The sequence below is a fragment of the Pituophis catenifer genome, unplaced genomic scaffold (assembly GCF_029215685.1).
Source record: "Pituophis catenifer annectens isolate HBS135680 unplaced genomic scaffold, rPitCat1.0.hap2 SCAF_15, whole genome shotgun sequence".
NCBI lineage: Eukaryota > Metazoa > Chordata > Lepidosauria > Squamata > Colubridae > Pituophis > Pituophis catenifer.
In genome coordinates this window covers 3,435,185-3,463,001 of record NW_027256895.1, presented here as the reverse complement: position 1 = coordinate 3,463,001, position 27,817 = coordinate 3,435,185, and the positions used below count along the sequence as shown (strand labels likewise).

Here is a 27,817-nt window from a genome sequence, read left to right as displayed (position 1 = left end):
ACCCTGTTTCTCCCAAAATAAGACATCCCCTGATAATAAGCCCAATCGGGCTTTTGAGCGCAGGGCAATAAGGCCAAGCGCTTATTTCAGGGTTCAAAAAAAATATATAAGACAGGGTCTTATTTTTGGGGAAACACTGTATTAATGTAAGGAATACTATTGTAAATTTTGATTATTATTGCACAAAGATACATGTATCCAGACGACACACTGTTTAATGGAAGATGGAACTATTATACTAATCAATCAATCAAGAAATGTGGGACTCTGTCACAGTCGAGGATACACACACACACACAAACCATGTTTCCCCGAAAATAAGATCAGGTCTTATATTAATTTTTGCTCCAAAAGACGCCTTAGGCCAGTGGTGAAATGTAAAATTTGTTACTACCAGTTCTGTGGGCGTGGCTTGGTGGTGGTGGTGGGTAATGTGACTGGGTGGGCGTGGCCAACTTTTGTTTTTTCTCTTTATTTTTAAAAGCAGAGGCTTTTAAAAAATGCTCTAAAAAGCCTCTGATGATCAGGCAACTCAGCTGGGATCGCCAGAGGCTTTTAAAAGCATTTTTTGTTTCTTACAACCTCTTCCGCCGCAAAAAAAAAAGTGCTTTTAAAAGCCTCTGATGATCCCAGCTGAGCCACGCGATCATCAGAGGCTTTTTTTAAAAAAAACTTTTAAAAGCATTTTTTCGACCGAAGAGGTTGTAGAAAAAATGCTTTTAAAACAGCCTCTGAAGATCGCGCGGTTCAGCTGGGCATGGGGGGGGGGGCTACAGGGATTTTTGCTACCGGTTCTCCAAAGCCAGCTGCCGCCATCGCTACCGGATCGGGCAATCCAAACTGAACCGGGAGCATTTCACCCCTGCATTAGGCCTTATTTTCTGGTTAGGTCTTATTTTGGGCGGAAATATGCTACTAACAGTGGTGGGTTGCCCCCGGTTCGGACTGGTTTGCAAGAACCGGGAGTAAAACTGGTGGGAGGCCCTGGCCACTGCCCCGGATGTTGTCATTGGCGATCTGCGCATGCACAGAAGCTACCAGTTCGCCACGCACGATCCCTTTGCGAACCGGTACTAAATTCTTCCATCTGGCTGACAATCTTAACGGGGGCTTATTTTGAGAGTAGGGCTTATATTACGAGCATCCTGAAAAAAATCATGCTAGGATTTATTTTCCGGGTGGGTCTTATTTTCAGGTATATGTTAAATTATCAAGTTATATGATAAATTTCTGTAATTGAGGTCACGTTCCCGGTGAGAAACCACAGAAGAAGGATGATTTAAGCCAGAAGGGAGAGGAAAAAAGGGCTTACACACTTTTTTGGGCGTGCGCTTGGAAATCCAGTTCTCCGAAAAGGATTCGCATTTCGACTGTCCTGTTGTTCACCCCAAACTCGGTGCCGTTCTTGCTTTCTCGGAATGACGGGAGAGAGACGTTGATGTATGAACCATCCTTAATTGCTGCTTTCGGTGGGTGGGGGCCGATATGATAAAGAGCCATTGAGTCAGCGGGAAAAAAAAAAAAAGGAATTTAGGCAGGTTTTTTTTTTTTTTTTAACGAAAGAAACACTTCCCTTTCTTTCATTAACTTCTTCGTCAGGGACACGCCAAGGATCGTTGACAGTTTTGAAAGGCTGGGATTTGATTTTAGGAAAGCGTTATTAGACAGCAGAGATCCCGCGATAATCTTAAAACGCAGGCGGCGCTCGACTTAACCACTGTAAGTGAGCCCAACGTTTCTGTCATTTAAAAAGAAATCGGTGAAGGGAGTTTGGCCTCACTGTACGGCTTTTCTCGCCGCGTTTGTTAAGCGAGTCGCTGCACTTGATAAGTCGGTAACCCTGTTGTGAAGTGAACTGTTACAATGACAATCAGTTACCGCATGACCGCAACGAAGCCCCAAATTTCGGTTGTTAAGCGGGACGTTTATGAAGTGAGTTTTGCCCCGTTTGGCCGCTTTTCTTGACACTGTTGTTAAGTGAATCCCTGAGGTTGATAAGTCAGTAAGCCGGTTGTTAAGCGAATCTGGCTTCCCCGTTGAGTTTGCGTGTCCGAAGGTCGCCAAACGGGGATCACGGGACTCCGAGGACATTGCAATCGTCGTAAGCAGAGGTGGTATTCAGCCGGTTCAGACCGGTTCGGGCGAATCGGTATCGGTGACTGTGGGTGTGGGAATCGGTATCGGTGACTGTGGGTGTGGGAATCGGTATCGGTGACTGTGGGCCCCCACTCACCTGCCCGGATGGGGCACGGCGACCGTCATAAATATGAACTGGTTGCCAAGGGGCTGATTTTGATCACATGACCATGGGGAGGCTGCAAGGCGGTCATTGTGAAAAACGGTCGCAAGTCTCATTTTTCAGTGCAACTTTGAACGGTCACCAAACGAGCTGTTGTAAATTATTAAATTAGTAACATGGTTGTTAAGTGAATCCGGCTCCCCCATTGACTTTGCTTGTCAGAAAGTCGTAAAAGGGAATCACGTAACTCTGGAATCGCTGCAACCGTCATAAGTGTGAGTCAGTTGTGAAGCATCCGAATGTAAATCCCGCGACCACGGGTGCCGTTTCGGTGGGCGTAAGTCACTTTTTTTCAGGACCGTTATAACTTCGGTCACTAAATGAACTGTTGTAAGTTGAGGACTTCCTATACAGGTAGTCCTCAACTTACAACAGTTAGTCACCGTTCAAAGTTACAACAGCACTGAAAAAAGTGACTTATAACCGTTTTTCACACTTATGACCGTTGCAGCATGCCGACCAAAATTCGGACGCTTGACAACTGATTCATATTTATGACGGTTGCAGTATCCTGGGGTTATGCGATCGCCATTTAACAGTAAAGCCATTCGCTTAATAACTGTGGCAAGGAAGGCCGTAAAATGGGGCAAAAGCCCACTGAACCACCGCCTGGCTTTGCAACGGAAAGGTTGGGGGCCCGATTTTGTGGCCGTCCGTCACAGAGTTGAAACGAAGGTTCGGATAGGAAGGGGTAGGATTTCAATCTGATTTTTATGACATGCTTGTCTCTCCTGGGTGACAGAGGCCGAGATGAAAATTAGGGGTGTGGGGATGAAGTCATCGCCAAGTCGAGCCAAGCCGGATTTCCCACGGGGAAGAACGGGGTGCGTATGTAAGCCAGGAGGAACGGGGAAGGAATGGAGGTGATGGGATTGATTTACAGTATATTCCTGTAGTTTGGGAAACGCCTGCCGAAGTCTCGTCTGCCCGAGTGCAGGGACCGAAGGAGACTTTGGCAACCTGATATTATAAATTCGCATTTGTGCAGCCCTGATTTATGCCGGCAATTAAATGGTAATTTTGGAAGAAGAACGCAACACACCTAGTCGGGGAGTTTTCCGCAAAATGTTTACACGAGGAGGACCGATTCGCCCGAACCGGTCTGAACCGGCTGAATACCACCTCTGCTTACGAGGATTGCAATGTCCTCGGAGTCCCGTGATCCCCGTTTGGCGACCTTCGGACACGCAAACTCAACGGGGAAGCCAGATTCGTTTAACAACCGGCTTACTGACTTATCAACCGCAGGGATTCACTTAACAACGGTGTCAAGAAAAGCAGCCGAACGGGGCAAAACTCACTTCACAAACGTCCCGCTAATAGAAGCGCTTGTTTAGATGGTAATCATGTATAATTTATATTATCATTTCTGTTGCTAAGCGAGACGGGCGAATTTTGCCCAATTTTGGACCTTCCTTGGCACAGTTGTTAAGTGAATCGTTGCAGTTGTGAAGGGAGTAACGCAGTCGTTAAAGTGAATCTGGCTTCCCCGTTTGATTTTGCTTGTCCGAAGGTCGCAAATCATGCGACTCCAGGATACTGTGACCGTCATAAATCTGAATCCGTCGGCACGGGTCTGAATTTTGATCCCATGACCCTGGGGAAGCTGCAACGGTCATAAATATGATGCTTAGTTTATCGTTTAGCGACCGTTTGGTGTTAACAATGGCACTGAAAAACCACTACCGGTTCTGTCGGCGTGGCTTGGTGGGCACGGTGTGGCTTGGTGGGAGTGGCTTGGTGGGCATGACAGGGGAAGGATACTGCAAAATCTCCATTCCCTCCCCACTCCAGGGGAAGGATACTGCAAAATCCCCATTTCCTCCTGATCAGCTGGGACTTGGGAGGCAGAGAATAGATGGGGGTGGGGCCAGTCAGAGGTGGTATTTGCCGGTTCTCCGGACTACTCAAAATTTCCGCTACTGGTTCTCTGAATTACTCAAAATATCCGCTACCGGTTCTCTGAACTACTCAAAATTTCCGCTACTGGTTCTCCCGAACCTGCTGGATTTCACACCTCCCCCATGGTTACATGATCAAAATTGAGATGCTTGGCTACTGGCATGGACTTACGACGATTGTAGTTTCCTCGTGGGTCACATGTGCCCCTTTGGCGACCTTTGGACAAGCAAAGTCAAGCGGGAAGCCGGATTCACTTAACAACCATGTTACCAGCGGTGAAATCCTCTGAAGCCTGCTACGGATTCTGTGAGTCTGCTACCGAGCACGCTGTGTGCGTTCATGTGGTGTGCCTGCGCAGCGCTAAAAGAGGAACATTTTGAAGCCTTCCGAATCTGCAAAGGTAAGTAGAACAGCGAGGGGGAGGGGAGTCCGCTGTGCCACGCAATTTAGATTAGATAGAAAGCAGGAAATCCGACAATTCTAGCTAATCTAAATCACGCATCACAGCTGATCGTCGGAAATACCCGTTCCGACCGAACTGGTAGCATTTTTTTACTACCAGTTCGGGCGAACCGATCCGAACCGGCAGCATTTCACCCCTGCGTGTTACTCACTTAACAACGGCAGGGATTCACTTAACTCTGGCAAGAAAGGCTGTAAAATAGGGCAAACCCACTTGACAACGGTCTCACTTAGCAACGGGAATGTTGAACTCGATTGTCGTCGTAAGTCAAGCTGTATTCCTCACCACCGTGACAAAGGGAGAAAGATTCCCATTAAAGAGGCTCTTCCCTTGTGGGGCTGCCCTGCCCTGGGTGGCTGATATGGATCAACCCGAGGTTTCGAAGGAGGAAGCTGCACTCACCTGTAGACGTGTTTGCAGGGCCTTTCCCATCATCCAGGAGACAGGTGGGGAAAAGCAAATATTTATGGCATTATTGCCTTCAAATTCTCAAGAAACAGGGTTTTCTCAGGTGTCAACATCGTCTTGGCCCAACTTCACCCAAGGAGTCGCCGAGTTCACAGACCTGCCCAGGCTGCCATTTTCTCTTCCTGCAGGTTGCTTGTTCTGGATACCGTATAAATGATCTTATTTAGTTTTATTTATCAAATGCAGTGTGGCGTCACCCTTCTCCCTGTCCAGCGACTTCGGGCGGCTTGCAATTTTTTAATTGAAGATTTAATTTCTTCCCCTGGACTAAATGATGTTGAAAGGGGAATTAGGAGAAAGGGTGAAAGAAAAATAGGAAGGAACTATACAAAGAAATAGGAGATGCGGTGGCTCGGTGGCTAAGACGCTGAGCTTGTCGATCGAAAAGGTTGGCAGTTCAGCGGTTCGAGTCCCTAGCGCCGCTTAACGGGGTGAGCTCCCGTTCCTGGTCCCAGCTTCTGCCGGCCACATGACCACGGAGACGTCTTCGGACAGCGGTGGCTCTTCGGCTTTGAAACAGAGATGAGCACCGCCCCCTAGAGTCGGGAATGACTAGCACATATTTGCGAGGGGAACCTTTACCTTTAGCTTTATGCAAAGAAAGAAAAACAAAAGATTATGAAAGAAGCGACTTCGGGTGTTTATTCTTCACAGTATTTGCAAACTGACTTATATTTCACGACTTCTTGAGATGGGATCACATCGTTTCCTTCTATCCTGCATTCAGCCCGTTGAATTAGCACATCCGGAAATCACCATTTTATTTCCCCCCCCTCCATTTTCAGCAAAAAGTCCATAAAAGGTTTCCAGTGTGGCTTTGCAAAGTGAGACAGTTGGCATATAAATTTAATTAACAAGCAAATAAATATGTGTGATGAATGAAATAAATACAAGAAATAAAGGTGATCAATCCATTTAAGACATCGTTTAATAGATAAATGCAATAAATCAATGCGATCCATCCAGGTAATAACTAAAGGAATGTAATAAATAAAATACATTTAATAAATAAATCTAATATTTAATAAACATCCTCGTTGTTTTATCCCTGATCAAACAGATCAATTTGTCCATTTCTGCAAGTTATGCCATCTTCCCCATCCATCTTCCCCATCTAGCCGAAGTAGGGGGCTAGACTAGAGGACCTGCAAGGTCCCTTCCAATTTTATTATTCTATATTCTATATTCATTCTTTCATGGTGGGTATGTCAGTCTTTCCATAAAGCTGGGCATATAATGGATTTGCCTGCAGGACAAAGGTTGGTTTAACGTCCTGGTCTCACTTAACAACCCTGGGATTGTATTGTATTGTATTGTATTGTATTGTATTGTATTGTATTGTATTGTATTGTATCGTATCGTATCGTATCGTATCGTATCGTATCGTATCGTATTTGTATTTGTATTGTATTTGTATTGTATTGTACTGTATTAGTATTGTATTGTATTGTATTGTACTGTATTTGTATTTATATTTGTATTGTTTTGTATTGTATTGTACTGTATTAGTATTGTATTGTATTTGTATGGTTTTGTATTTGTATTCGGACTGTATTACACTGTATTGTATTGTATTATTGTTCTATTTATTTTATTTTATTTTATTTTGTTCATCGAACAAGACCTGGGATAGGTTAAGTAAGACTGATGGGGTTACAGGTAACATGTGCAGGATGTCAGCTGTTCCAAGTGAAGCTGCCTTTTGCAATTGACCGACAGCGAATTTGTCAATGCCCATGGTGGTGTCTAAGTGATGTTCTTGTTGTTTTGGGAATTATTATTTATTTATTTTATTTATTTATTTTTTTCAGATTTCTATACCGCCCTTCTCCTTTCGGACTCAGGGCGGTGAACAGCCAAGATAAAACATTTGTACACAAAAGTTAACATAGATTTAAAATAATCAAATAAAGTTCGGCCCATAATTTAAAACATTTCAATTAAGATCAATATCAAATTTTAAAACCAAACCATAAAATCAGGACAGCCCGGCTAACTGAAAAAAATAGGTTTTAAGGGCCCGACAAAAAGTCCGGAGGTCTGGGATCACTCGTATCTCTGGGGGTAGATTGTTCCAGAGGGTAGGTGCCACCACAGAGAAGGCTCTCCCCCTGGGGGTCGCCAGCCGACATTGTCTGGCTGATGGCACCCTGAGGAGGCCCTCTCTGTGGGAGCGAACCGGCCGGTGGGAGGCAATTGGTGGCAGAAGGCGGTCCCGTAAGTACCCCGGCCCTAAGCCATGGAGCGCTTTAAAGGTGATCACCAACACCTTGAAGCGCACCCGGAAGTCCACCGGAAGCCAGTGCAGCTCGCGCAGGAGAGGAGTCACATGGGAGCGCCCCATCGCTCCCATAATCCCCCGCGCAGCTGCATTCTGCACCAGTTGGAGCCTCCGGGTGCACCCCAAGGGGAGCCCCATGTAGAGAGCGTTACAATAGTCCAGACGAGAAGTGACGAGTGCTTGAGTGACCGTGCGTAGGGAGTCCCAATCCAGAAAGGGGCGCAACTGGTGTATCAGGCAAACCTGATAGAAAGCCCCCCTTATTATTATTGATCGTGGGGGTCCCCCATCCCCAAAGCCTAAATCCTGAGTGGCTCAGTTAAAGGTCGGCTAGACGATCCACACGCATTTATACGTTTATTTAGTGTCCTATGTCTATCGCTAAGCGTTGGATCTTACGATTTATGATGTATTTTTATGATGCTTATGATCATGATTTATCACTTGTTGCTTCTATGTATACCGAGAGGTTATATGCATGGGGGACAAATTCCTTGTGTGTCCAGTCACACTTGGCCAATAAAAAATTCTATTCTATTCTAATTCTATTCCATTGCCTAATTCTGAATGCTATTTAATATATTCTATTCTAATTCCGAATTCCATTCCTAGTCTATTCTAATTTTATATTGTGAATTCTATTCTAATTCTATTCTATAATCTAATTCTGAATGCTATTCTTTATATTCTATTATATTCTAAATTCTATTCTATTCTAATTTTATATTCTGAATTCTATTCTACAATCTAATTCTGATTGCTGTTCTATATATTCTATTCTAATTCTGAAATCTATTCCTGTTCTATTCTAATTTTATGTTCTGAATTCTATTCTAATTCTATTCTATAATCTAATTCTGAATGCTATTCTTTATATTCTATTCTAAATTCTATTCTATTCTAATTTTATATTCTGAATTCTATTCTATAATCTAATTCTGATTGCTGTTCTATATATTCTATTCTAATTCTGAAATCTATTCGTATTCTAATTTTATATTCTGAATTCTATTCTAATTCTATTCTATAATCTAATTCTGAATGCTATTCTATATATTCTATTCTAATTCTGAAATCTATTCCTGTTCTATTCTAATTTTATGTTCTGAATTCTATTCTACAATCTAATTCTGATTGCTGTTCTATATATTCTATTCTAATTCTGAAATCTATTCCTGTTCTATTCTAATTTTATGTTCTGAATTCTATTCTAATTCTATTCTATAATCTAATTCTGAATGCTATTCTTTATATTCTATTCTAAATTCTATTCTATTCTAATTTTATATTCTGAATTCTATTCTATAATCTAATTCTGATTGCTGTTCTATATATTCTATTCTAATTCTGAAATCTATTCGTATTCTAATTTTATATTCTGAATTCTATTCTAATTCTATTCTATAATCTAATTCTGAATGCTATTCTATATATTCTATTCTAATTCTGAAATCTATTCCTGTTCTATTCTAATTTTATGTTCTGAATTCTATTCTAATTCTATTCTATAATCTAATTCTGAATGCTATTTATATATTCTATTCTAATTCTGAAATCTATTCCTATTCTATTCTAATTTTATATTCTGAATTCTATTCTAATTCTATTCTATAATCTAATACTGAATGCTGCTCTTTATATTCTATTCTAATTCTGAATGCCATTCTATATATTGTATTCTATTCTATATTCTATTCTAATTCTATATTCTATATAGTATATAACTAATTCTATAAATATATTCTATATTCTATTCTAATGCCTCACTAGGTGGTTCAGTGGCCAAGACACTGAGCTTGTAGATCAGAAATTTTGGCGGTTCGAATCCCTAGTAGAGGTCTCCTGCGTGAGCAGGGGGTTGGACTAGATGTCCTCGAAGGTCCCCTGCCATTCTGTTACTGTTACATTTTGAATTCTATTCTAGATATTCTATATTTTTTTTAAAAAAACATTTATTTGAAATACAAGTAATGCAAACAATACAATTGTATTTCTTCTTCTTTTTTTGTATTTAAATCTATATATTCTATATTCTAATTCTGAATTCTATTCTATTCCATTCCATTCCATATTTTCTTTTCTATTCTATTCTATTCTCCATTCCATTCCATATTTTCTTTATTCTATTCTATTCCATTCCATATTTTCTATTCTATTCTATTCCATATTTTCTTTATTCTATTCCATTCCATATTTTCTTCATTCTATTCTATTCTATTCTATTCTATTCTATTCTATTCTATTCTATTCTATTCTATTCTATTCTATTCTATTCTATTCTTGTCTTTTGGCTGGGGAGGATGGGTACAATAGTCCCATTCTATGGCAAGGGCAGTCCACCCCCCCCCCACAAAGTTACCACAGGAGCCTTGGTAGTACAGTGGTCTAAAGCACCCTGTTATTAACATCCAGCTGCCTGCAATTACTGTAAGTTTGAATCTCACCAGGCTCAAGGTTGACTCAGCCTTCCATCCTTTCTAAGGTAGGTAAATTGAGGACCCAGTTTGTGGGGGCAATAAGCTGACTTTGTATAAATATACAAAACGGATGAAGGCTGTTGCTTAACGCATTGTAAGCCGCCCTGAGTCTCCGGAGAAGGGCGGCATATAAATCAAATTTAAAAAAAAAAGTGTAGTTACTGGCACTTTCAGAGAATTTAAAGACATTTCCCTCCCTCCCTTTGAGTCTTCATTCGGTCATTTTAGAAGCCACGCAGACCTCACCCCCAGGAATGAATGAATGAATGGGAATGAATGAATGGGTGACGCAATGACCGAACGAGCCAATGAACGAACGGCAGGACGACGTCACGGGCGCAATGCCTTCTGGGGAGGAGCGGCCTGCGCTGATCGCTTCCTCGCGCGCAAGGAGGGGGGGCAGGTCGGGAGGCAGCGTGGTTCCGGGGAGGGCGTGGCCTCTGAGAAAGAGAGAGAGAGAGAGAGAGAGAGGAGTCCCGCGCACGCGCAGAAAAAGCCCGGGTGTCCGCGTGCTCTGCGTGGATTTGCAAAAAAGAAAAAAAAAAAGAAAAGGTTGCAGCGGGGTGGAAGATGCGGGATCCTGTTGCAATCCAGTAGATCACAGCAGCAGCAGCCAGTGCAAACTTTGGGCCGGGCCGTTTCCTGTAAGTCTTACCAAAAAAAAAATTAAAAAAAAATCTGATTTTTTTGCCCCCCCCCCGCAGCTTTTATTGGAATCTTCCAGGCTTCCCGGTGACCGGATAGGTTGGCTGCAGGCAGAAATGCAACCGGTGAAGCGGCCAGGCGATCCCTCTCTCTTTCTCTCTCTCTCGTTTCCCGCTGGTGGTGGATGAGGAAAGCTCTGGGGGGGGGCTTGGGGGGGTATTTTATGGCCTTGTGGACCTCTGGGAGGGCAAATTCAGCCTCAAGTGATTTTTTTTCCCCCCCTCCAATTCATTGGACTCTGTTCTCGTGAAATTGGGCATTATCAATGGAATACACACATTTATAGACACACGTGTATAGGTGTATATATACACACATGCACACAGTTATGCACACACCTGTATACACAGATGTACACACAGGGATACGCACACACACACACATACACATACAATATATGTATATATACACAATATATATATATATATATATACACACACATACATACATACAATATATATACACATATATACACACACATATATACACACCCACACATATATGCACACACGCACATATACACGCACACACACATACACACTATACACATGTACACATGTACACACATATACACACATGCACATACACAATATATATACACACAATATATATACACACACACATATATACACACATGCACACACACACATATACATACACATACATATATACACACCCACACATATATATGCACACAAACACATACACACGCACACACTATATACACACAGGTACATATATATACACACACACACACACTTATATACACACACATACACATACACACACATACATGCACACACACATATACACACACATACACATACATATACACACCCACACATATGCACACATGCACATACATACACACCCACACATGCACATACACACACACATACAAACTACACACATGTACACATATACACACATACACATGTATATACACACATACATGCACATACACACAATATATATACACACAATATATATACACATACATATAATACATGCACACACACGTATACACACATACACATACATATATACACACCCACACATATATGCACACACATATACACACACACACTATATACACACAGGTACACATACACACATATACACATACACATATATACACATACATGCACACACATGCACACATGCACACATTTATATACACACTATATACACACAACATATACACACAATGTATATATATATATATATATATATATATATATATATACACACAATATATATACACATACACACATATTCACACACATACACATAGGTATACACACCCACACATATGCACACACGCACATATACACACATACTATATAAACACATGCACACATGCACACATACAAATATACACACATGCACATATACACACATATATACACATGCATACTGTATATACGTGTATACACGTGTGTATACATATAATATGTATATTATATATATATGTATGTTAATATTTTATTTCTATTGTTCATTTCATATTTTACAGCGTTATTAATTTAGGCGGCAAACACTCAACCACTAGTCTTGTTCAAACTGGCTACATACATACATACATACATACGTGTGTGTGTGAATATAAGTATAGCATATTATATAATTTTACATTTATCATAGAAAGCAATATTATATGTAGCCCCCTGTGATCATGGGATGTTTCCGAAATATTGGTGGCCAAAAGGTTGTTTCAAGTGGGATGTGTTGAGGCGTCCAAAGGCCCCCTCAGGGTTTTGCCTGCTCTTTCTTTGGTCCATCTCCTCCTCACAACACCCCTGTGAGGTGGGCTCAAGGAGGCTGAAACTGCCAAGAGTTTTTTAACCTGGATATTTTCCTGGGCTTGTTATAGCGAGCATATTTACCTGCTCCTTATTTATCATCCCTCCGCATTGCTCTTGTCTCTTTCTCTTGGTTTTAATTTTATATTTCTTAATTAAATGTTTATGTTTTCTTTTTTATTGATTAAATGGATGCTTTATTCAATGTATGCGGTTTATTTTTCGTTGATTAAATTGGCTTTATTTTTATTTACGTTTTATTTTTTTATTAAATGTATGTTTTGTTTTTATGTATGAAATGTATGTTTTGTTTTATTCATTTATTACGTTTATCTTTTATTTTTATTAAATATACATGGTTTATTATTTATTTATTTGTGTATTGAATTTATATGCTGCCCGTCTCGCTGTCCAAAGTTGTCATTTTTCCTTGCCGTTAATTTCCTCGGTTTCCCCTTCGAAGGCTCGCTGGAGCTATCCGGAAGGATGGGACCCCCCGCCCACCGCCAGAAAACCGCGAAAAGCAGCAAAGACCAGCAGAAGAAACGACGTGGCTCGCCTGCTTCTAAGCCCGGGAAAGGAGACCCCGAGGAGATCAAAGGAGGCGGCGCTGTCAAATTGGAGCCTGCGGTAGCGGACTATTTCCGCCAGGCGCACGAAACCTTCAAATCTGGCTTTGCCTCCGATGAGGAGAAAAGTAAGAATTGTTCCTGGAGGGGGGATTTAGGGAGACACAAAGCACTTGGAAAGCTTGTAGGAGAAATCCTCGAGTTACGACCGTAATGGACGCTGCCCATCAGCGTCGCGACTCGTGATGTTTGTAACTTGGGTCGTCCATGGGACCGACTCAGTTTTATGACCTTTTTTTTTTGGGAGCGGTTGTTAAGTGAATCCGTGTTTCACTATGAGCTGGTTTGCCGTAAGCTGGATGTATATGCCATTTTTTGGGGCGAAATGGCCGTAAAATGTGGTCGCGTGACTGTTTATATGCAAATGGCAGTAATTGTCACGTGACCACGGGGGACAGCCATTGGTCCTTCAACATCTGGGTTATAAATCTTCCCAGGGAAGTAACTTCAAACGGTTGGTAAGCGATCGGTCGTAAATTGAGGAGTACCAGGCCATAGCCTGATCCATTGGGAATTCAGAAATTTGGGAAGATGGGAGGTGTTGCAAGGAATTCTGGGAGTTGAAGTCCACCCGTCTTCAGCTGAACCGGATGGTACAGTTCGTTTAGCGACCATTCGAAGTGCTGAAAAGATGATTTACAGCTGTTCCTCACACTTAACGACTGTTGTGTGGCGTTCCCGCCATCACGTGCTCCGAATTAGGGAGTTTGGCAATGGACAGGTAGTCCTTGATTTACAACCCCAATTGAGGTCCAGATTTTTATTGTTAAGGGAGACATTTGTTCAGTGAGCTTGGTCCCATTTTACGGCCTCGCTCGACGCTATTTTTAGGTGAATCTCTACAGTTGATAAGATAGTAACCCGGTTGTTAAGTGAATCGGGTTTCCCCCGCTGACTTTGCTTGTCAGAAGGTCGCAAAAGGGGATCATGTGACCTAGGACTGATGGTGAACCTATGGCATGCATGCCACAGGTGGCATACGGAGCCATATCGGTGGGCACGCGAGCTAAGCTCCGGCGCGCATGTGTGCACTGTGGCCAACTGATTTTCGGGCCTTCCAGTCCCACCGGAAGTTGGCCAATGGCCGTTTCCGGCCTTCTGAGGGACTCCAGGGGGGTGGGAAAGGCTGTTTTTGCCCTCCCCAGGCTCCTAGGAAGCCTCTGGAGCCTGGAGAGGGCACAAAATGGGCCTACTGGGGCCATCGTGTGCCAAAAATGGGGGGGAGCGGGAGGGGGGTCGCGCACCATGCGCAGGGGGGTGGGGCACATAGAATTATGGGTGTGGACATGTGCGCGCACCCCCTCACACTCCCCCGCTTTTGGCACGCGATGGCAAAAAGGTTAGCCGTCACTGTCCTAGGACACTGCGACCATCATAAATACGAGTCAGTTGCGAAGCCTCTGAATTTTGATCACACGGTCATGGGGATGCTGCCGTTGTCGTAAGTGTGAAAAATGGCGGTAAGTCCATTTTTCAGCGCCGTTGTAACTTTGAACGGTCACTAAATGAACTGTTGTAAGTTGAGGACTGCCCTGCCTTGACAGTGTCCCGTGATCGCCATTTGCGACCTTCCCGACTGGCTTTTTGATCAGTAAAATCGACGGGGGGAGGGTGGATTCGCTCAACGACCATGTGATTCACTTAACGACGGCGGTGATTCGCTTAGCAGCCCTGACAAAAAAAGCTTTGCAAAAGGGCACCCGACTCACAATTGCCTTGCTTAGCAAGGGGAAGTACTGCTCCCCCCACATTGTGGTCGTAACTCGAGGACTCCCAGTAATGGTCGTTATTTTGGCCCCGTAGGTCTGTTTGTGAGCAACGTCCTGACGGAGGCCACGGGGGTGGCGTTGCCGCTGGCCCTGGATGCCTCGGGGTCTCTGTTCCTCCAGGCCCTGCTGCCGTCTGCCTCCGGGGCCAGCTTGGAGCCTCTGCTCCGGGCCCTGCTCCCCTCCCTGCGTCCGGCCGCCTGCCACCCTTGCGGGGCCCACATCTTGGAAGGGGCCCTGTGGAGGGCCCCAGTGCTGATCTCGGAAGGAGGCGAGGAGGCCCAGGCGCTGGAAGAGCTCGTCCTGGATCTGGGGAAGAGTCTTCGGGAGGAGTTATCGACTTTCGCATTGGACGCGCACGCCAGCTTTGTGGTGCGGACCCTGCTGCAGGTCCTGGGAGGAGCCCGTGTCGGGTCGGACGGAGGACGGGGGCTCCCGGGCTCAGGTGAGATGTGGCCACTGAATGCGTCCCCCATCCTGTGATGGATAGTAGGGGGTGGAAGCTCTTGCCCACTTTCTGGCATCTCAGAGTTTCCTGCATGTTGAGATCCAATGTGGGAAGAATGTGAGAATGATGAGACCTGGGTTAATTCCCTTCACCCCCCCCACACCCCCCAAAAAAGGCCTGGATGAATCCTGGTCAGCTCCTTCTGCTCAGCCCACTGTACCCCACCTTGTTGTTTTATTATTTTATTTTATTTTATTTTATTTTATTTTATTTTATTTTATTTTATTTTATTTTATTTTATTTTATTTTATTATTTTATTTTTTATTTTATTTTATTTTATTTTTATTTTTATTTTTATTTTATTTTATTTATTTTATTTTATTTTATTTTTATTTTATTTTTTATTTTAATTTATTTTATTTTATTTTATTTTTTAATTTTATTAATTTATTTTAATTTATTTTAATTTATTTTATTTTATTTTATTTTAATTTAATTTTTTATTTTATTTTAAATTATTATTTATTTCATTATTTTATTTATTTTATGTATTATTTTGTTACTTTATTTTTTATTTTTTTACTTCATTTTATTTTACTTATTTTTTAATGTTATTTATTTTTTGTTTTATTTCTTTATTTTATATTTTCTTTGTTTTATTATTTTTTATTTTGTTATTCTATTTCATTCTATTTTACTTCTTTTATTATTTTGATTTATTTTTTGATTTTGATTTTTTATTTTATTTACTTCATTTTATTTTACTTTTTTATTTTTTTATTTTTTAGTTGATATATTTTTATTATTTTTATTTTATTCATTTATATAAGAATAGCAAGAACAACCGCCAACATGTACAATGACATTAGTGGAGGTCCCAATATTATTTTATTTTATTATGTTATTTATATATTTATTTAAATTTATTTATTTAATGTTTGTAGTTTATACTTTATGCTTTTACTTGGCTGTTCACCGCCCTGAGTCCTCAGGGAGAAGGGCGGTATAAAAATTTTAAATAAATAAATAAATAAATAAATAAATAAATAAATAAATAATTAATATTTATTTATTATGTTTATTTTATTCATTTTATTATTTTTTATTATTTTATTATTTTTTTATTTTTTATTTTTTATTTTTTCTGTTATTTTACTTTATTTTTATTTTATTTATTTGTACCCCACCTTTCTTATATTTACAAATAACTCCCGTATATGAAGTCCTCGACTCATCATCGTATGATATCCTCAACCTGTGGACTTCAACTCCCAGAATTCCCCAGTCAGCCATGATGCAGATTTGAAGTCCACAAGTCTTAAAATTGCCAAGGTTGTTTGGACATGCTGGTTAATCCCATATTTTGCCAGGTGTTTACGCCAAGCGGCAATGCATTAATCTTTTCCTTGCAGGAAAATCAGGGCGTTTAATTTACCCCTTCCCCTTTTCTGCCCCCTTTCCACCATCTTAGGGGCTCTTCGTCCCGGGGCCAAGAGTTCGAAGGTGGGGAGTGAAGGACCAGCGGTGTTTGAGGTCCCTGCCAGTTTTCTCTCCCTCTTACGGGAATTCAAAGGCTGCTTTCAGGAACAAATTTCAGGTGAGATGCTGCCATCTGCTGGGCAGGTGGGGAAACAGCAGTCTTGCACAGCTTTCCAGCGAATACAGGTAGTCCTCGTTTAATGACAGCAAGCGAGCGTGGAATTTCCGTGATAAGTAGTTGGAAGTTGTTAAGCGGGTCTCCATATGAGCTGACTTGATTTTACGGCCATTTTTATGGCAGTCATTAAGTGAATCAAAAGGTCGCTAAGCAAATCCCTTGTAAGAATGGATCCTTTTTGCTGCACGCTAACAAAAAATGGTGCAAATTGGGGTCACGTGACTCAGGGACTTTGCAACTCGTAAATATGAGCCTGTTGCACTGTCTGAAATGCGATCACATGACCATGGGGAGGGGGGGACAGTCGTAACTTTGAGGATGGGTTGTAAGTACCTTTTATGAGGTCGGTTATTGTGATCCATAACCACGGGGGGGGGGCAGTCATAAATTTGAGGTCTTAAGTCCTTTTGATGGGGTCGGTCGTAACTTCAAAAAGTCATTAAGCGAATGGTCATTAAGTGAGGGCGACCTCTGAATGGGAAAGTGTGAGCTTGACATACATTTAGGGAAGGTCGTACATAGAGGTGGAGCTCTTGCCTCACAATCCAGGAGGCTGTGAGTTCGATCCTAGGCAGAGATAGATATTTCTCTTAAGAAATATATCTGCTGAACAAAACTCCGCATTGGTGACAGGAAAGGCATCCGGCCATTAAAAAACACTCTGCTAGCTCCATTCAGTTGCCCAGACTCCACCTTGCAAGGGATTATGGAGTCGTTAAAAGATGATCACGATCACGATGATCATTTATAAATCCTTCCTTTCTGGTCTGACTTTAACCAAGATCCTTACTTTAACCAAGATCCTTATTAAACTAAACCTTGTTTTCCCTCTAGATTTCATCACCAACAAATGTTTCAGCCTCTGCCTGCAGGTGGCGCTGGAGATCCTACACCGAAAGCTGCCTGAAGAGTGTGCTGAGCTCTGCCAGGCCCTGATTGGCTACCTGAGCAGCTGTAACCCGGCTGCTGAGCAAAGGTAGGCAGTTGGATTGGTTGGATGGTTTGGGGGTGGGTGGGGATTGGTGGAAGGCGTCACTGCAAAAAGTTTGCAAAGTTTGCAAGGATGGCTGGGGAATTCTGGGAGTTGAAGTCCATCTGTCTTAAAGTAGTGAAGCACAGGTGGTCCTTGACTTATAGGAGTTCATTCAAAGTTACGACGGCACTGAAAAAAGTGACTTACGACTGTTGTTCACACTTAACATCCGTTGTAGCATCCTTGTGGTCACATGATCAAAATTGACTCATATTTATGATGGTTGCAGTGTCCAGGGGTTATATAATCCCCTTTTGTAATCTACTGACAAGCCAATGGGGAAGTCAGATTCACTTAACAACCGTGTTACTAAACAGCTGCAGTGATTCGCTTAACAACAGTTGGCAAGAAAGGTTGTAAAACGGGGCAAAACTCCCCTAACAAATGTTTCACTTAGCGACATACATTTGGGGCTCAGTTGCGGTCATAACTCGAGGACTACCCGTCTAAGAAATATTGTATAAAGAGAGACCCACATTCTCGACACAACCTTCGGCTTAAGACCATTCAATTAGCAATCGTTCGAAGCCATGAGGGTCCTGAAAAAAATCAGTCCTCGCACTTGTGACCATTCCAGCATAACGCACAGTAGCATGATCTAAATTTAGATACTGGGCACGCATTTATGATGATTGCAGGATCCCAAGGTCACGTGATCGCCATTTGAGACCTTCCCAGCTGGCTTCTGACGAGCAGAGTCAGTGAGGGAAGCCGGATTTGCTTAACGGCCACACGATTCGCTTTAACGATGGCAGTGATTTGCTTAACCACCATGGTGGAAAGTTCGTAAAATCCTGCCTTGTTTAGCCAATGGAAATTCTGCTGCCAGTTGCGGTCAGTTTAAGCTGAGGAAAACTCTTTTTTTTTTTTTTTCTTCAAACATACAGAACAGAGCTTTGATCCGGTCAACAATTTGTTCAATTTTTGGTCATTTTTAACAAAACTTTATCTATTCTATTTTCAATTAATAACTCATAATACATTTCAGTACAGTTCAAACCAGGGGTGAAATGCTCCCGGTTCGGACCGGATCACCCGATCCGGTAGCGATGGAGACGGGTGGTTCGGAGAACCGGTAGCAAAAATTTCTGCCCACCCCCCCCACCCCCATGGCCCAGCTGAGCCGCGCAATCATCAGTTTTTTTTTTATTTATTTTTAAAAGCATTTTTTCTACAACCTCTTTGGCCGAAAAAATGCTTTTCAAAGTAAAAAAAAAAAAAGCCTCTGATGATTGCGTGGCTCAGCTGGGATCATCAGAGGCTTTTAAAAGCATTTTTTTTCTACAACCTCTTCGGCCAAAGAGGTTCTAGAAAAAATATTTTTAAAAGGAAAAAAAGCCTCTGCCAATCAGGCAAGTCAGCTGGGATCGTCAGAGGCTTTAAAAGCATTTTTTTTACAACCTCTTCAGCTGATTTTATAAATTTTACATTTCACCACTGGTTCAAACGTATTTATATTTCATGATACTCATTAAATCCTTATTCCATTAGTATTTTATCAAATTTAAATCTTATCTTTAATCTTAAAAATATAGCAATTTAACATTTAAACATAGTTCTTAGTTCAAATAATGCTATTTAATGCAATCTCCCAAATTATCTCAAATTCTATCTATTAAACCATACCATTTATATAACACCAAAGGCTGAGGAAAATTCTTATGGTTTTAGCTTTTTTTCCTGGGTTGGGCTTTGGAGATTTTTTTTTTTGTAAAAGTTTTTAATTTTTTCCCCTTTAAAACAAACATTTCATCGTTCATTAATCAGTGTGTTATCCGAGTACAATTTTTTTTGTGTCATCATAGTTAATAGCTTACCATCGAATTCTTTATATACATCTATTCTTGTTTTGACATTACAACTTAACAGAACTGCTAAATATAACGTTTCTCTTCCTAAATGATTTAATTTTATCCTTTTTATTCATATTCATTTTCTGACCAATGATAAAATAACCCCCATATATTATCATAACCAGATTCTTCCTTTCTTTTAATTGCGAGCATTAATCTACTCATTTCTGCACAATCTTAATATTCGTTGTGGCCCGTCAGCGGCCTGTGCAACTAGTAGCTGATTCCGACAGCGAGGAGGCTGGTGTGGTGCTGCGCCAGCAAGCCTGTGCAGCTGGCCCTCGAGTTGGACAGTGAGGAGGCTGGAGAAGATGTGGTGCCAGAGGCGGGGATTCAGCCAGGGCCTTCAGAAGCTCCCATAAGTGAAGAGGATGAAGAGGAGGAGCCTCTTCTCGATGCACGAGCGCGCAGAGCTGTTAAAAGGCTCCTCAGGAGGAGGTCTCCTCGAGAGTAAGGCTTGGGGCTAATTGGCCACTCCCCCAGCCTATTTAAGGAAGGACGACGACTGAGGCAATTTGCAGGAAACAACCTTGTTCCTATTCCTTCGCGTCTTGATTCCAGAAACATTTGATTCGGCTCTTGTCAGTTTTCCTGCAAATTGCTTCTGGGCGTTCTGCCAACCACAGTAAGATTACGCTTATCTGAAATACTGTACCTCAGAATTGAGTTGTTATTCTTTGGATTCTTGTCGGCTGTTCATGAAGTTAAATTATTGTTAAAAAAAAGACTGATTTAAACTGTACTTGCGTTCGAACAACTACTAAGAAAGCTCATTAGTAGTCCTTAATTAGTAAACTAAGGTTTGTACGGACTTTGTGTGTGCTGCGTTCTTTGGGGTCCGTAGCTGGGGCAGAACAATATTTTCTTCATCGCCTTTTCATCTTTAGGGATTTCTTCGATTTTCCAATTTTGCGCAAATGCAATTCTAGCTGCAGTTATCCCATGAATCATCAAATACGCATTTTCCTTACTATAGAAAATAGTACCAAGGAGGTGCATTCCTTCCTCCTCCTTGTCTTGCTTGTTCCTCCCTGCTCAGCAACCTCCTGGTGTTTCTGAAGGACGTGACCTGCAGCCGAGTTCTGGACAAAGTCTTGGAGGTGTCGGATGTGAAGGCGTTGCGCTCGTTCTACAAGGCTCACGTCAAGGGGCAGCTGCGCGTCCTGGCGGCTCACAAAGTGGCCAACTTCACTTTGCAACGGCTCATCCAGGCCGCCTCACGTAAACTGGTAAGGGGTGTTGCAATGGCCTCTCAACTAGCTTAGATCGAGGTGTCGTCCATTTTGGTTGATCTCGAAAAGCTAAGAAGGGACAGACCCGGGTAAGGTTTTGAAAGGGCAGGGCCAGATTTTGGTTCCTTCACGGCAGATGGGGCTGTTCAGGCAGCAGGCAAAAAACCAGGAGATGGTGAGTTCTAGTTCTGACTTAGGTATAAAAGCTGGCTGGGTGACCGGGCCAATCACTAGGAGATTGTGAGTTCTAGTCCCATCCTAGTCATGAAAGCTAGCTGGGTGACTTTGGGCCAATCACCAGGAGATGGTGAGTTCTAGTTTGGCTTAGGCGTGAAAGCTAGCTGGGTGACTTTGGGCCAATCACCAGGAGATGGTGAGTTCTAGTTCTTAGGTATAAAAGCTGGCTGGGTGACCGGGCCAATCACTAGGAGATTGTGAGTTCTAGTCCCATCCTAGTCATGAAAGCTAGCTGGGTGACTTTGGGCCAATCACCAGGAGATGGTGAGTTCTAGTTTGGCTTAGGCGTGAAAGCTAGCTGGGTGACTTTGGGCCAATCACCAGGAGATGGTGAGTTCTAGTTCTTAGGTATAAAAGCTGGCTGGGTGACTGGGCCAATCACTAGGAGATTGTGAGTTCTAGTCTCATCCTAGTCATGAAAGCTAGCTGGGTGACTTTGGGCCAATCACCAGGAGATGGTGAGCTCTAGTTTGGCTTAGGCGTGAAAGCTAGCTGGGTGACTTTGGGCCAATCACCAGGAGATGGTGAATTCTAGTTCTTAGGTATAAAAGCTGGCTGGGTGACTGGGCCAATCACTAGGAGATTGTGAGTTCTAGTCCCATCCTAGTCATGAAAGCTAGCTGGGTGACTTTGGGCCAATCACCAGGAGATGGTGAGTTCTAGTTTGGCTTAGGCGTGAAAGCTAGCTGGGTGACTTTGGGCCAATCACCAGGAGATGGTGAGTTCTAGTTCTTAGGTATAAAAGCTGGCTGGGTGACTGGGCCAATCACTAGGAGATTGTGAGTTCTAGTCTCATCCTAGTCATGAAAGCTAGCTGGGTGACTTTGGGCCAATCACCAGGAGATGGTGAGTTCTAGTTTGGCTTAGGCGTGAAAGCTGGCTGGGTAACTTTGGGCCAGTCACCAGGAGATGGTGAGTTCTAGTCCCATCCTAGTCACGAAAGCCAGGTAGGTGACTGGGCCAATCACTAGGAGACTGTGAGTTCTAGTCCCACCTAAGCAGGAAATCCAGCTGGGTGACTTTGGGCCTGTCTGTCTCAGCCCAACCCAACCTCAAAGAGTTGTTATTGTGGAGGAAATAGGAGGAGCGAGGAATATGAGATAATGGTCTATTCAACCACTTTTGAGTTCCTTATAAAAATAATAAAAGTCAAGATAAAAATAAATAAATTCTACAGTAATGCTCCCTCAACGGCTAGCGATCTGATAGGAACTGTTGCAGATCGATCAATCAGATCCCTGCCGGCCTAGAAGAGGGGGAAGGGGCCCTTCTCTTGATTTACGAGGGTCTCCTCATGTATAACCCCGTCCCCCAGCTGGGGCATCTATTTCAGGAGCTGGGCCCCGGCTTGGAAGAAATCCTGGCCCTGGAGCATCTCGGCATCGTCACGGCGCTCCTAGGCGCCTGCCGGAAACGCGGCGCCCACCAGCCGGAGGTGTTGCAGCTCCTCTTGGAGGTAAGCAAATCCTGCGTGGTTTTCTGGTTAGTTTTCGGCTCCGTCTTCTCTGCCAAATTGTTGAGCTGGGTGGGGTTTTTTTCCCCCCACAGGCCTTCCACTGTTGGGAGCCCCCCACCCGTCAGCTGGCCTGCGCCCCCCTCCTCGCCTCCGTCCTGGCGTACGAGGTCTACTTTGGGGAGGAGGAAGAGAAGGAGCAGGTAGGTGTGACAGCTAGAGGTGGTCCTCGCCCTTACGACCACCATTCAGCCCCAAATTTCTCTTGGCGAGTGAGAGAGAGAGTTGTGAAGCGAGCTTTGCCCCGTTTTACGACCTTCCTTGCCACAATGGTTAAGCGAATCGCTGCCGTTAGGTCGTTAAGCGAATCCGGCTCCCACATTCACTTCGCTTGTCAGAAGGTCGTAAAAAGGGGATCGTATGACGCTAGGACGCCGCAGCCATCATAAATAGGAGTCAGTGGCCAAGCGAGCCTGTGACCGTGGGGAGGCTGCAACGGTTGTAAGTGTGATAAACGGTCATAAGTCACTTTTCCCAGTGTCATTGAACCATCGCAACAGCTGTTGTAAGTCAAGGTCTATGTATTGTTGCGTTGCGTGTCCTTTACTCGGCCTTCATGCTGATTAGCTCCCCAGATTGATCGAATTTTTCTGTCGTAATTCACTTTTTCCAGTGTCGGCGTAACTCCGGTCACTAAACAAATGGTTGTAAGTCGAGGACTTTCTATTCCTGTGCTTGTGTCGTTAAAAGAGCTGCTCTGTGAGCTGCTAAGGAGGAGCCGTCTTAACTCTTTTCCTCCCAACCAAACTTGGCTGTCTCTCGGTCCTCTGGAATGCGGCCCCTCCCTCCTGGGAATCCAGACTTCATTCCACCACACTTGTCGGATTCTCTTTTACTCCAGGAAGGTGCGACGCCCCCGGCCCTGAGCGCCGTCTCCTACCACGGCTCCCTGATGCTCCAGCATCTCCTGCACTTCGCAGACCCTTCCCTCGTGCTGGGCAGTTTGGCCGCCATGCCGCCGGCGGACCTGGTAACGTTGGCTTGCGATCCCTCCGGGAGCCACGTCTTCGATGCCCTCTTGGTCAGCCCCTCCGTCTCCAAAAAGTCCAGGCGGAAAGTGTTGCGCCAGCTCAAGGTAAGTCCCCGGGGGCGGCGGGGGGAGGGAGGAGATTCCGCGCTGGGTTTTGGAGGCTGCCGGTTAAACTCGTTTAATAAGGGCCAATCGCGTGCGTTTTGTTGCGTGGGATCAACCGTGCAGGGGTGTCGTGTCACATGCAGACAAAAAAAGTCAAAATGGCGGCTGTAATGATAACAATGAAGGCTGTATCTGTTTTTATGTTCAGGGGTATCAAACTGGGGGGGAGATGGGACAGATGCAGTGATGGGATTCAGCCGGTTCGGGCCAGTTCCAGCGAACCGGTAGGTAAGTTGCTGGCTGGCCCCGCCCCTTCCAGGATCCCCACGTGCCCCAATTTGGCTCCCAGGTAAGTGCAGGGAGGCCTACTAGGCCCAAAACGGGGCCCTAAACCATACAGACCCAATATTTCTCCATCTTGACGACTTTTAAGACATGTGGACTTCAACTCCCAGAATTCCCCTGCCAGCAAGGGAATTCTGGGAATGGAATTCTCCGTGTCTTAAAATTGCCAAATGTTGAGAAACACAGAAATAGATTCTTGGTCACCATCACATCATGGGTCATTCGAGTGCCGGATTAAGCTTCTGGAGGCATTTGTTTTACAGGGTTTCTAGTCCTCAAGGCAAGTGTGTCCCCATAGTATTAGCAGTGGGGTTTATGATTATTGGTAATAATCCATTGATTCTGTTTCTGCTTTTTGGGGCTCAGTAGAAAGTAGTAACTTCACTCTTTCTATCTACCAAGAAAAATTTGATAACTTTTTTATCGTACTTTCTTGAAAAATTTGATAACTTATTTATCGTACTTTCCTGAAAAATTTGATACCTTATTTATCGTACTTTCTTGCCAATCATACCCAGAATGACATTTGGTTATTATTAATTATATCTAATCGAAGCATTTCAATATCTTTCTTTTTACACCAGTTACTTATTTCTACATCCAAGCGACTTTCATTCCGACTCCATTTATTCCAGTCGTTTCTATTTTCTATTATCTTTAATTTAGATTCTACAGAGAGGTAAAAAATTCATTTACTCGCTCCGATTTTTCATCCAAGAGGTCTACAGGTAGTCCTCAATTTACGACCAGAATTAGGGCAAGAATTTCTGTTGCTAAGCAAGGAAAGTGAGCCACCTCCAATTTTACAGCAAGCAAAGGTTAAACAAACCACTGCATTTGTTAAGTGAACCACATATTTGTTAAGCGAATTACGGACTTTGACACAGTTTCGCAAAGCTGCAGTATACAACACAGTATACAAAGTATACAGTATACAACACAGGCGGTCCTCGGACATACGACCACAACTGAGCCCCAAATTTCAGTTGCTAAGCGAGACGGTTGTTAAGGGAACTTTGCCCCATTTTACAACCTTCCTTACCACAGTGGTTAAACGAATCGCTGTGCGGTTGTTCAGTTAGGAGCCTGGTTGTTAAGTGAATCTGGGTTTCCCCATGGACTTTGTTCGTCAAATGGGGATGCTACGACCGTCATAAGTAGGAACCAGTTGTCAAGCGTCCGAATTTGGATCATTCGACGGTGATGGTTTGTAAGTCCGAGGACTTTTTTTTTTTTTTTTTTTTGGCGAGTCGCTTAACGTCAAGCGAAACGAACGGTCGTAAATTGAGGCGTCCTTGGCAATTTGCCATTTTTTTCAACCCCTTTTGCGTCGTCGTGAAAAAAGCTACGACCTACGAGGTGTTATTTTTTTTTCAGATCGGCACACCTGGCGGCATTGCAAAAATCTTTCTTAACGCCTCTCGAAATCGTTTGGGTCCTTGGCCAATAACGCGTCAACCTCTGTATGCAAAAGTCCCCGTTTCGTTTCTGCAGTCGGCACAATGCAGGGCGTCGTCGCGGCCGTTATTTACAGCAGGTCCTGGATTTAACAACCCTTCCATCTCTTCCCCCCCCTTTTTTTTTCTGCTTTGGATTGTCAGGGCCACTTCCTGCCTCTCGCCTGCTCCAAGCACGGGAGCCGGGTTCTGGATGCCATCTGGAGCAGAGCCAGCCTGCCAGCCAGACGGGAGCTGGCTCAGGAACTGGGTAAGAACCCTTCCCTTCCCTTCCCTTCCCTTCCCTCCTTCCTTCCTCCCTGCCTCCTTCTCTTTCCCTTCCTCCCTCCCTCTCTCCTTTTCCCTTCCTTCTCTCCTTCCCTCCTTCCCTCCTCCCTCCGTCCTTTTTCCTTCCTTCCTTCCTTCTTCTCCCTTCTATTTTTCTTCTCCTTCCCTTCCCCTTATCTATTTTTTCTTCCTTCTTTCGTTCCTTCCTTCCTTCTTCTCCTTTCTATTTTTCTTCTCCTTCCTATCTATTTTTCTCCTTCCTCCCTCCCTCCCTCTTCCCTCCTTTTCCCTTCCCTCCTTTTCCCTTCCTTCCTCCCTCCTTTTCCCTTCCTTCCTCCCTTCCTTCCCTCCCTCCCTCTATCTTCCTTCCATCTTCCCTCCTTCCTTCCCCTCCCTCCCTCCTTCCTTCCCCACCCTTTCATTCTCTCCTCTCCTCTCCTTCTTTCCTTCCCTTCCCTTCCCTTCCCTCACCTTCCTTTCCTCTCCCCCTCCCACTTCCTTCCTCTTCCTCTTCCCTACCCTTGGGGAAACAGGGTTCCTATATCCCTGGCTGTATTTTTTTTACTAAACTTGCGTTATTAAGCATATTGGAAAAGGGGTCCATTCAATTAAAGCCACGTGTCAGGGTTCCAGGAAATAAATCCATAGCAGGCAAGACTCCCGAGGCATGTAGATTCCGCAAAGATTACTTTTATTAGGAATTATCATATGGGCACATATCTGGCGAAAACCGACTCTGAAGGTTCCTGCGGTTTTCACCTAATGAAAAGTTTGTTCACTTTCTCAAAACAATCGGTCACGTGGTCCCATCACGGCGTGGTCCGGCAACCGGATGGCATCACTCCGCCTTCCTCGGTGTGAGAAATGTCCTTGGTTCTTAAGAGAAAAGACATTGTTTTGGCTACAGAAACCCCCCCTCCATCTCAAATCCCCCCTCCCTGTCCTTCAGCTGCAGTGTGGCAACCATTTAAAAATGGCTTCGGTCAAATCAGCTTCAGGGTTGACCCCATGTTTCTCAACTTCGGGCCCTGTAAGCAGGGCTGTGGAGTCGGGAGATAAATGTTCCGACTCCGACTCCTCAGTTTTTTGTACTTCCGACTCAGACTCCGACTCCAACTCCCCGACTCCGACCTTTATTCTTATAGTAGAGAAGTCATTAATTATAACTTTCTGTGAATTGGGACATTTAAACTTGCTTTTTTTAAAATTCCAATCTAAATTTAGTAGGAGTCAGAGTCGGTGCATTGTTTGCCGACTCCGACTCCGACTCCAGGTACCCAAAATTTCCTCCGACTCTGACTCCTCGACTCCGACTCTGACTCCGACTCCACAGCACTGCCTGTAAGATGTTTGGACTTCAACTCCCAGAATTCCCCGGCCAGCATAGTTTAAAGGGCCCCGGCCAGACTTCTTAAAAGGGCCGAAGGTTGAGAAACACCGAGTTAAAAAAAACATACAAAGCTTCTCAACTCTTAATCTGGCAGGCCATAATTCGGAGTCACCCACTTCCAGTGGCTGCGAGCGGGACAAAAGACGTGTGTGAACGCAGCCTCTCGATTTCACAGAGACTTTATTTGTGCCCTGCAGTCATTCCTCAAATTTAGCTTCCCCCCCCCCTTCTCTTCTCCCTCTCTTCCCAGCGGAGCACGAGCCCCAGCTGCGACACGACCCCTTCGGCCACCACCTCGTCCGTAACTTCGCCTTGACCCATTTCCTCAAACGCCGTCGGGACTGGGACAGCCACCAGCAGGCGGAGAAGAAACGGAGGGATCTTTTCGCTGAGATCCTGGAGGATTGAACTGGGGTTTGGTTGGCCAAAGACGGGATTTTATTTAATTTTTTTTAATTTTTTTTTTTTTTTTGTCGACCGATGGGATCAAGAGGACTAGCTCCTTAAGCGGGCTTTG

The 27,817-nt window shown here is 43.7% G+C and overlaps 1 protein-coding gene across 1 annotated transcript; it reads left to right on the top strand.

Annotated features, from left to right (window-relative positions):
* Positions 1–10,386: 10,386 nt before the first annotated feature.
* NOP9 (NOP9 nucleolar protein) lies at positions 10,387–27,708 on the top strand. The gene is made up of 11 exons (XM_070954286.1): positions 10,387–10,534; positions 12,861–13,094; positions 14,830–15,237; positions 16,713–16,838; positions 17,733–17,874; positions 20,824–21,013; positions 22,569–22,709; positions 22,802–22,909; positions 23,608–23,841; positions 25,788–25,893; positions 27,551–27,708. The coding sequence occupies exons 2-11, from the start codon at positions 12,884–12,886 to the stop codon at positions 27,706–27,708; spliced, it is 1,824 nt and encodes a 607-aa protein (XP_070810387.1). The 5' UTR covers positions 10,387–10,534; positions 12,861–12,883.
* The last annotated feature ends 109 nt before the right edge of the window (positions 27,709–27,817 follow it).

What these genes read in the sequence shown, in the direction of transcription:
- NOP9 (XM_070954286.1), top strand. Translation starts at nt 12,884, where the DNA reads ATGGGACCCCCCGCCCACCGCCAGAAAACCGCGAAAAGCAGCAAAGAC. An exon ending in TGCCTCCGATGAGGAGAAAA is followed by an intron (nt 13,095 to 14,829) that starts GTAAGAATTGTT and finishes TTGGCCCCGTAG; the next exon opens with GTCTGTTTGTGAGCAACGTC. An exon ending in ACGGGGGCTCCCGGGCTCAG is followed by an intron (nt 15,238 to 16,712) that starts GTGAGATGTGGC and finishes CCACCATCTTAG; the next exon opens with GGGCTCTTCGTCCCGGGGCC.